Source organism: Myotis lucifugus, unplaced genomic scaffold (assembly GCF_000147115.1).
Source record: "Myotis lucifugus unplaced genomic scaffold, Myoluc2.0 scaffold_16, whole genome shotgun sequence".
NCBI classification, from domain to species: domain Eukaryota; kingdom Metazoa; phylum Chordata; class Mammalia; order Chiroptera; family Vespertilionidae; genus Myotis; species Myotis lucifugus.
The window spans coordinates 3,618,393-3,627,299 of record NW_005871064.1 but is presented as its reverse complement, the minus strand read 5'-3'; the positions used below and the strand labels follow the sequence as shown (position 1 = coordinate 3,627,299).

The window sequence follows — 8,907 nt, the reverse complement described above, 5'->3', positions numbered from 1 at the left end:
TGGGATCCCCATGGGCGACCGACCCCCTCCTTATATCACCTTGCTGGATCCTGGCTTTAGTCCAAAGAGGCAGACAAAGTGTTCCTCGCCCATCACAGATGAGGACACTGAGGCAGACAGTGGGAAGTGGCCTCTCAGCCAGCTCGGGGCCTGGAACCCAGGAGTCCTGACTCCCAGTTCAGCTCTTTGGCTAGGAAAGTTCTGGCTCCCGTCCCAGGAGTCAGCTACACACAGCACCCCTCGGGGTCTCCCAGCTTGGCGGCTGGGTCAGTGACCTCGGCTGCCGCCTCATCACCAGACGTGCCCACCTTTGCAAAAGGCCCCACAGAGGGAGCCCAGGTGGGAGCCTTCAGGAGCTCTGCCTGCACCACCCCGTTCCCTCCCGCTCCACAAAGCATACAATAGAGATGCAAATGACTGAGCTGCTATGATTACAAGGATAACCTTGAGTTTGGCTCTATTTGAAAAAAATAATAATAAAAGAAGAAAATCAGTCACAAAACATCAGTACTTACCTTTCCTGAGGGGATAACCTATTGCATTACTCGTTTGTAGTCTCTCTCCCCTGGTCCAAGAAGGGAGCTTAGCTTCATTACCCCTCTTACTTTAGGGCCATGTGGGCTGTTGGGGCTGAAAGAAGCCCTGCTAGGCCATTCTAAAGGGCAGCAGGAAGGCCTTCGAGCCTGGGGAGGGCTGGGTGGAGGGCTGGGTGGACGTGGTGAGACCACAGCTGAGCAGAAAGTTCCTCAGGCCCAGAAAGACCCTCTGCTATGGTGGCTTGGGGTTCCTCCCCTAGGTCTCCCCTTAAATGGACAGCAGGACCCAGAGAGACTAATGCTTTGGGACCTCAGGAGGCTAGACCCAGGGCTCTAGAAGCCCCCAGAGAGCAGTGAGCAGATTGGCTGAGGCTGGGGTAGCCTGGGGAGTCCCCCCCAATCTTTGTTCCTTAGGAGCCTCCATGACCTTCACATGACCCTGAGGGGGTGAGGTGGAGGGAAGGCTCCTGAATAATGACGAACTAAATTTTCCACCAGCTGGTGGCTAAGGTTTCGTCCTTTTCTTAATCAAAAGAAAATGAGGCAATGAGCCATTTCTTTCAAACCGAGCTTGCGAAATGAAATGCATAAACACGCTTCTATTATTAATCAGCAAATCACTTGCATTGTACCTCACAGCCTCCTGAAGATATCTTGCCTTTATCCATCCGTGCTATTTTTATTGTATTATATATGTATACATATCAAATATTTATCTTGTTGTCTTATTCTAAACTTATCGCACAGCCATGCCAGGCTGGGGGGCTGGGGTTTCAAACAGTGAGCAAACTAACAAGAGCCCCTGCCCCCCCCGTGAAGCTTCGATTTCCTACTGGAGGGAGACAGATGGAGCCATTGTAAACTAAGAGGCGACACGGCGTGTCATGGGTCAGATGGCGGAAATGCTGTGGGAAAAAGGAAAGGGAGGCGGGGGGACAGGTGTTTGGGGGGAGTAGGGGGTGCTACCCCACACGAGATGAACTTCTTCCTGAGAAGTGCGTCCGAGCAGGACACGAAGTGGGTGATGGTTGACGCTGGAGCAGGCGGATCCTGGGGAAGAACGCCCCGGAGGAGAATCATCTGTTCCAATGGCCCTGGGCAAGAGTGTGGGGCTTCATCTGGGGCTGGCAAGGTGCTGTGGGCAGCTGGGGGCTGTGTGAGTCAGAGGCAGCTGGCAGGTGATGTGGCATCAGTTCAGAGAAGCAGTGCCCCTTCCTGTGGTCCCTCAAAGCCATCTAGGAGGGAGGTGGGCCCCATCTGCTGAGGACCACCCGGGAGTCTAGTGCTGGGCCCTTCCTGGGGCGCCCAGATTGCTCTCCTCCGCCTCCCACAGTGCCCTGCCCTCCCCAGGCCACATAAGGGGCGGTGGGTGGTCAGGGGACACCTCGCAGAGAAGGTGCTGGGACTGCCCACCCAGGTCAGAGCGGAAAGGCCTGCCAGCTGGGACACCTTCTCAGCGGGATGAATGGAATCAATGACCAGTTCCACGTGTCCCTGCCCGTCCTGGCTCCTGACTCACTGGTGACTCATGATTTCCCTGTGAAGCATCAGATGCTAACATCCCCCCCGCCCCCCCCCCCAGAACCTCAGGGGGAAAGGGAAGTGGGATCATCCCCAGGGTTCGCCTATGGGGCCCTTCATTTGGGCAACAGAGAGGATGCTGAGTGAGGGCCTCCTGAGGGAGAAGAGGAACGGGCTACTCCTCAGGCTGGTCCCCACGCTCTCCATCCCCAGAGGGGAAAGGAGGAGGGGCAGAGCAAGTGGCAGGCCCTGTAGACGGGAGGGTCTACAGGCAGCAGGGGGCTGGCTTCTTTGAGAGTCCCCAGCCTGTGACCAGGGTGCTGGTGAGCAGACGAAGCCTCCTGTTCTAAGGCCTGTGGCCACTAGTAAGTGGCTGGGGCAGGGCCCAGGGGGGAGTCCAGAGCTGGCAGTATCAGGGTGGGGCAGGGAGGGTGCACACGGGGCACACAGCCATGGGAAGGGTCCAGAGAGAAAAACTGGACAAGCTCCAGGCACTGCTCTGGGACCACCTCATCACCCCCTGCCTTTGCACCCCAGAGGAACCTGGGCCCCTCCCACCAGGCCAACCTCCAAACAGTCCTGCTCCCTGGCCTGACATCCCAGACCTACAGTGCCTGCCCTGGGGGCCAGAGCCACATGCGTGGGCTCCCAGACCATCCACTGATGCCAGGCCCCTTCCAGCTACTCTTTGTTAAATAGTTAGTCAACATGCATTTCAAGGAGGCGCACACACCAGCCTTCCAGCTCTCCTCTGGCGCTCGGGCCCCGCACTGTGACGTTACCTGGCTACTCACCACCCTGATTACTGTCTCCTCTGAAACCTACAAGGTTTACAGTCTACGCCACACAATTATGAATGTATTTGAACTGTCTTATGTATTTTTCATATTTGTCTCTTTTAGTGTTCTGGAAGTTCCTCAAAGACACGAATCACACCTAATAATTCTTTAGTAGCATTCCCTCTTCCCGGACACAAAGCTGAATGCTCCTTGATGGTTAGAAAAAAGCTTTGGGACTCCCTTTGTATGCATCCATTCATTCAACAATTAATGTCAGGCACTGGGCTAGGTCCTGGGAATTCAGGGATGAATACACCATCTCTTACAAGGGTCTTACAAGCTGTGTGACCTTATACAAGTTACTCACCCTCTCTGAGTAAGTATTAAATGAGGATGATCATATCTGTTTACTAGGATCATGGTGAGGATTAAATGAAATAATCCTCATTCAGGATTATCTGCTTAGGTCCGAGCCTGTCTCATAATCTCTTAGTGAATGTTAATAATTAATGTTATTACCTGATGAATCCATCACCTGTATGTGTGTGTGTGGTGGGGGGAGGGGGTCCCTACACATAGGATTAAGGGCTATATTAGAGAATTACTGGGTGAGAGATTATGAGATGAGAAGTGAACGGGCCTGGATAAGTCAAAGAGGAGAAGCCAGATCCTCTAAGAGGTAAACATTTCCAGAAAGTACAAATGGCAAAAAGAAAAAGACTAGAAAGAAATGGGCAAAGGACTAGAGTAAGAGGGCAGCACTGTGTCCCCGGGGGACGCTGGGGAAGGGACAGGAAGCTACTATCTACCACTAGTGCAGGCTGGGCACACAGCAGGCCCGGGTCAGGACTAGAGTGAGCAAGCAAGGCTCCCAGGGCACAAAGGAGGGCAGCACATCTTAGACTCGTGCAAGTGCAAGCATGTCAAACATGCGGCCCGCCGGCCACGGGCTTGGCATGCTTGACAGGGTCAGCACACAAGAGGGAGCCTCCTTCAGTTTTGTCCCCTTGGTGCCTTGCTGCCTCCCCCTCGTCCCAGCCCTGCAGTAGGTACTCAGTGAAAGCTTGCTCTGACCAGCAAAACTGTTGTCTGGACAGCAGAGGACACACCCCAGGTGGCTGTCAGCTCAGCTCCTTCCTCCTCTCTAGGGCACCACCCCTCCGGACCCACCCCTGCATCCATCCTCTGTCCCCTGGTCCCCATCTTCAGGGCTGTGCCTGTTCCTCTGGGCCGTGGGACCGAAGTCTCTGTCCCTGGTCAGGGGACAGTCGCTTGGCGAGGACAGCACTTGGAATACATACTTTGGACACAGCACCAAGTCAGGTTGTACTTTTCCTTGACCCAGTTTCTTAACCTCAAGTCTCAGGCCGCACCAGCCGCACGCAGGCAGCCCAGATGGGCACCCAGGAGGCGCAGGAGAGGAAGGTGGGGGAAGACAGCGCACAGGAGAGTCCGCTCTGCAAAGGCGGGCAAACGCCCAGCTCAGCTCCTGGCCCCGTGCAGCCACACAGAAAGCAAGAGGGCAGCGCTGGGCAGGAAATGCTGAGTCCAGGCAGCGCGGCACCAGGAAGCCGGAGCCGGAAAGACACTGTGGGCTGGGAACCAGAGGAGAAGCAGGACTGGACTGGCAGAGAGGCGACTGGGAAGGCACGGCAGTGGGGACACCGGGTGGGTCAAGGCACAGCCTCAGGACAGCCGTGACGTGGGTCCGAGACCGACCCCTGGCTGCCAGCAGCGATGCTCTCCTTAAAGAGTGGGGCTCAGGCCCAGACTTCCAGGCCCAGACTGATCCCAGGAGTGAGACTTGTGTTTGGGAAGGAGGAGGGGATGAGCCACTTCCATTTCCTGCAACGTGGCAGATGGAAAACGCCTCGGTGGCAGGTGCCCCTTCAGGAATGAAGGCTCCTTCCTCACCTGCCGGGGTGCAGGGAGCTGGCCCCCGGCCCCTCTGGGAACCTGGGAATCATCTCAGGGGAGGAGAGTCAACTGGGCCAAGGGCACGCCCTCTTCCACAGGCAGCCCGCATCCAGGGACTGAAAACTCAATACAGAGGCAGGAAGGCCTGGCTGCGGGGCTCCCTGTGGGGTGGCAGGGCCTTCGCGGGGACCGCATGTGGCTCAGTTTCTCCCTCGGCTCAGTCTCCCTTCTTAGGTGTAGATTCAAGAACACATCTTCCTAAGCATGCTGCTCGCATCTCTGGTTGAGGGTCTGCTTTCCAGGAACCCCCTCTGCACCATCCCCACTGAAATAACGATTAAAATGATTAAAATGCGTATCGATGCCTTCCTAAACAGATGAATAATCTGGCAGGGAAAGAAGCAGTAGATGAGTTCTAAGCCAGAAGCTGCCTTAGGGATCTGCCAATCCCCATAATTCATGCCTTCCTTTTAAAGGCCATTATATTACTGTAACAAGCAAGTACTAACCCAATGGAAGCGGTCTCACTATATTATATTAGACAAAACATCTCAAAGCGCTACCAGAAATAAAATCACTATATTACAATAAAAGATTCAGTTCATTAGGAGGACGACAGATCTAAACTAGTATGCATCTAAAAATATCACTCCAATCTGCATAATGTAAAAGCTGATAGGAGAAACTGATAAATCCACTATCACAGAGGAAGAGTCCATCACACATCTTTTTAAAATTGATGGATCGAGCAGAACAAACAGAAAACATCAATAAGGATACAGAAGAATGACATTTTTTTTAAGTACACACAAAATAGCTATAAAAATCAGCCACCTACTAGACCACAAAGCAAATCTCAATAAATTCTCAAGGATCAACATCATAAATACCATGTTGTCCTACAATGCATTTGGGTTCAAAATTCAAAAACAATAAGTAAAGTCCTAGCCAATTTGGCTCAGTGGTAGAGCATCAGTCTTTGGACCAAAGGGTCTCGGGTTCGATTCCGGTCAAGGGCATGTACCTTGGTTTCAGGCTCCTCCCAGGCCTGGGCCCTGGTCAGGGCTCATGCAGGAGGCAACCAATCGATGTGTTTCTCTCACATCGATGTTTCTCTCTGTCTTTCCCTCTCCCTTCCACTCTCTCTCTAAAAAAAAAAAGATCAATGGAAAAATAACCTTGAGTGAGGATTAACAACAACAAAAAAGATAAGTAAAAAAATAAAGTATTTGGAAATTTTAGAGCATTTCTAAACTTATGGGTGAAAATAATAATAAAAATTAGAAAATACTTGAAATTCAAAATAATGAAAGTACTTCTGGTAGTTACTATGTGTATGACCTTGAACAATTACTTAGCCTCACTGTGCCTTAGTTTCCTCACCTATAAAATGAGAGCAGTAATAGTATCTACTACTTGTTAGAATTCAGAATGGTAGTATACAAAGCACTTGGACCAGGACCTGGCACGTAGTAATGCAATATAATTCAGAGTTGTTATCATCATCATCATCATCATCATCTCAAAACTGAATGGCTATAGCTAGAGAACTATTTAGAGGAAATTGCATAACCTTACAAATTTACATTAGAAAATAATAAAGACTGGAACTTAAAGAGATAAGCATCCAACTTAAGAAGTTAGAAAAAGAACCTGGCTCAGGGTCAGGGTGGCTCCATGAAGAGCTAACCAATGGTGAGGCCCAGTGCCGCAGTGGGTAGGGCCACACATGGGAGAGGTGAGAGGAGGCCGTGCCACATCTCTGTACCTCTGCTGCCTCCTTCTTTAGTTCTGGATGTGCCCTACCCCAATCTTATCTTTCCCTCAAAGACCCACTCAGGTTCCACCTCCTCCAGGAAGCCTACCCTGACTACTTCAGTCCAGTGGTGCCTCCCTCCTCAGACATTTTAACACTTACTTCATAGCTGTCTCATGTGGTCATTTTGTTTCCCCAAAACAGAATTCAATCCCCCTGAACACCAAGACCACATCGTTTTGGCGCCCTTCCAGAATCAGGCACATATAAGCTTTGCTTGCTTGCTTGGATTAACCAGGTCCCTGGAGTAAGGCCAGGGGAGGTGGCGCCTGAGACTTAAGGGCCTAGGGTCTCTGTGTGAGGGAGGATGAGAACAACTGGAGTGCCCACTGAACCCCGAGCAGCTAGCCCATCCACCCAGGACCAGGGAGGGCTTGCCAGAGCAAGCAGCAGCGGTTGAGTTGACATTTGCCATGGTCACTGATATTCTTCCACTTTTGATAAGGCAGCAGGGATCCCTGCAGCCCCTCTGGTTCTGGGTAGGTGCCAGCAGGGGGCAGGAACCCAGAGCCAACCTGCTGAGGAACAAGTGCAGCAGGGGAGGGCTGCAGCAGGCTATGTGGGGCCCCGCTGTCCTTGAATACGGACATGGTTAGGGGGAGGAAGCAGGCCCAATGGGCTCCAACAAGCCAGGAAATTCTCGGAAAATGTCCTTTAAAGCCACAGCACCAAGTTCATTCACCGCCTTCCACCAGGAAGAACACTGCGGGGGACAGGCCGGAGCAGGGGCAGTCTGAAGCAAATGTCCAGACAAGGGACCTCACATCCCCAGCCCTGGGACATGGAAGGAGGTAGCTGCTGGCTTCCTACTCTGAGCACCAGGGTCTCCGCAGAAACCTCACTCTCCCACTCCAGGCTTGGCCCAGAATGGGGGGCACAAATGATGAAGGAGAACAACGGTTGTATTTGCGAGTTTAGGGAAGAAATGGGATGTTTACATAGCGAGAGAGGCGTTTTGTTTTCTATGAGCCTGGGGTGGGGGGAGCAGTGAGAGTGGGGAGACGCTGGCAGCAAAGGGAAAACCTCCAGCAGAAAGGAGCGAGAGGTGGGCTCTTTGCAAAAGAGGTTCTGAGAGGGCTGGTCTATCCGCGCTCTTCCAGGCCCGGAAACCAGGCAGGTAACCCTAAGCTTTCCTCCTCAGCCGGCAGGGCAGAGCCGGCAAGGAACGGAGGCTGGGCCCCAGTCTCCCAGTGACAAATCCTACTGCTCTTTCCCTTAATGGAGTTTGCTGGTGGATGGGAGACGGAGAGGGGGGTGGGGGGTAAGAGCAGAGCCCAACGAAGCGAGAGTTAACTCCCGGGGCAGGTCTGACCTTGTGCGTAAGGATGAGAAAGGACCATCTGTTCAGAAGGGATCAGGCTGTGAGTTTCATAGATCCAGAGGTTTATGAGTTCACTGTCCCTGTCGCATCACATCAGCCCACTATCAACCGACGCTCCTTGGGTGGGGGGTGGGGGGGGAGATATGCTTCCCTCCCAAGGGTCCCCACAAGTTCAGTACTCGCCAGGTAATCCACTCGGCTTTGAGCCTCCCTCTCCCAGGAGCCTCCCCTCCAACCGCATGGCATGGCACTGTAGATTTGGGGGACACCAATCGGGCCCCTGTGGCCGCTCAGGACAGTAAAATGGATTTATTGTCAGCGTGGCCACTCAGAATTCTAACCGGTCCCCCATTTTTCACAACAGAACAAAGTTGTTGCGCCCCTCGGGCCCGCGCTGGGCAGGCGCTCTCTTCTGGCCGGGAGGAGAGGCGCGCTGTGGAGCACCACCGTGGCCAAAACCTAATTACGCGGAGGGGCTCACGGCTAAGTGCAAACCCCAGGGTCACGCACCCCGGACGCCCGGTTGGACACCCGGTTGGACGCCGCAGACGCCACCTGGCCCACCCGCGGGCTCCACGCACTCGCACCAGCACGCATACTTTCTCACCTCTTGATGTAGTTCCTGCCATATAAGATCTGTTGCAGCAAAGTCACCAAGGCGAAGGCGCAGATGAAGATGAAGAGCAAAGTTCGGTTCCCCAACAAATCCCTGTTCGCCGAGGGGTCCGCGTAGCGCATCCTGGCGGCCGCTCGCGCGCGGCGGGGCGTGGCAGGCACAGGCGCCGGGGGTCCCCGCAATCACGCGCGGGGGCCCGTGGGCGGGGGTGGGGGTGGCGGCACAAGACCGACTAGGCAGTCAGGCGGAGGAGGACTTCTTGGGGCAAAGTTTCCGGCTGGCGTAGCGGGCATAGGGGGCAACCGAGCGTCGCCAGCACCGGGGCAGCGGGCAGGGCAGGGCTGGCTGCAGGGAGCTCGGCTGCGCCCGGGCCTTCCCTCCACTGCCTTCACCTCCACGCG

The 8,907-nt window shown here is 53.9% G+C and overlaps 1 protein-coding gene across 2 annotated transcripts in view; it reads right to left on the bottom strand.

The window, feature by feature from the left end:
• The window catches only part of ST8SIA5 (ST8 alpha-N-acetyl-neuraminide alpha-2,8-sialyltransferase 5), a 41,994-nt gene extending 33,366 nt beyond the window's left edge, over positions 1–8,628 (bottom strand). For both annotated transcript variants that reach the window (XM_006085128.3, XM_006085129.3), the window contains exon 1: positions 8,498–8,628. In XM_006085128.3, coding sequence (XP_006085190.1) covers positions 8,498–8,628 — 131 coding nt within the window. The remainder of the gene's footprint in view (positions 1–8,497) is intronic.
• Between the last annotated feature and the right edge of the window lie 279 nt (positions 8,629–8,907).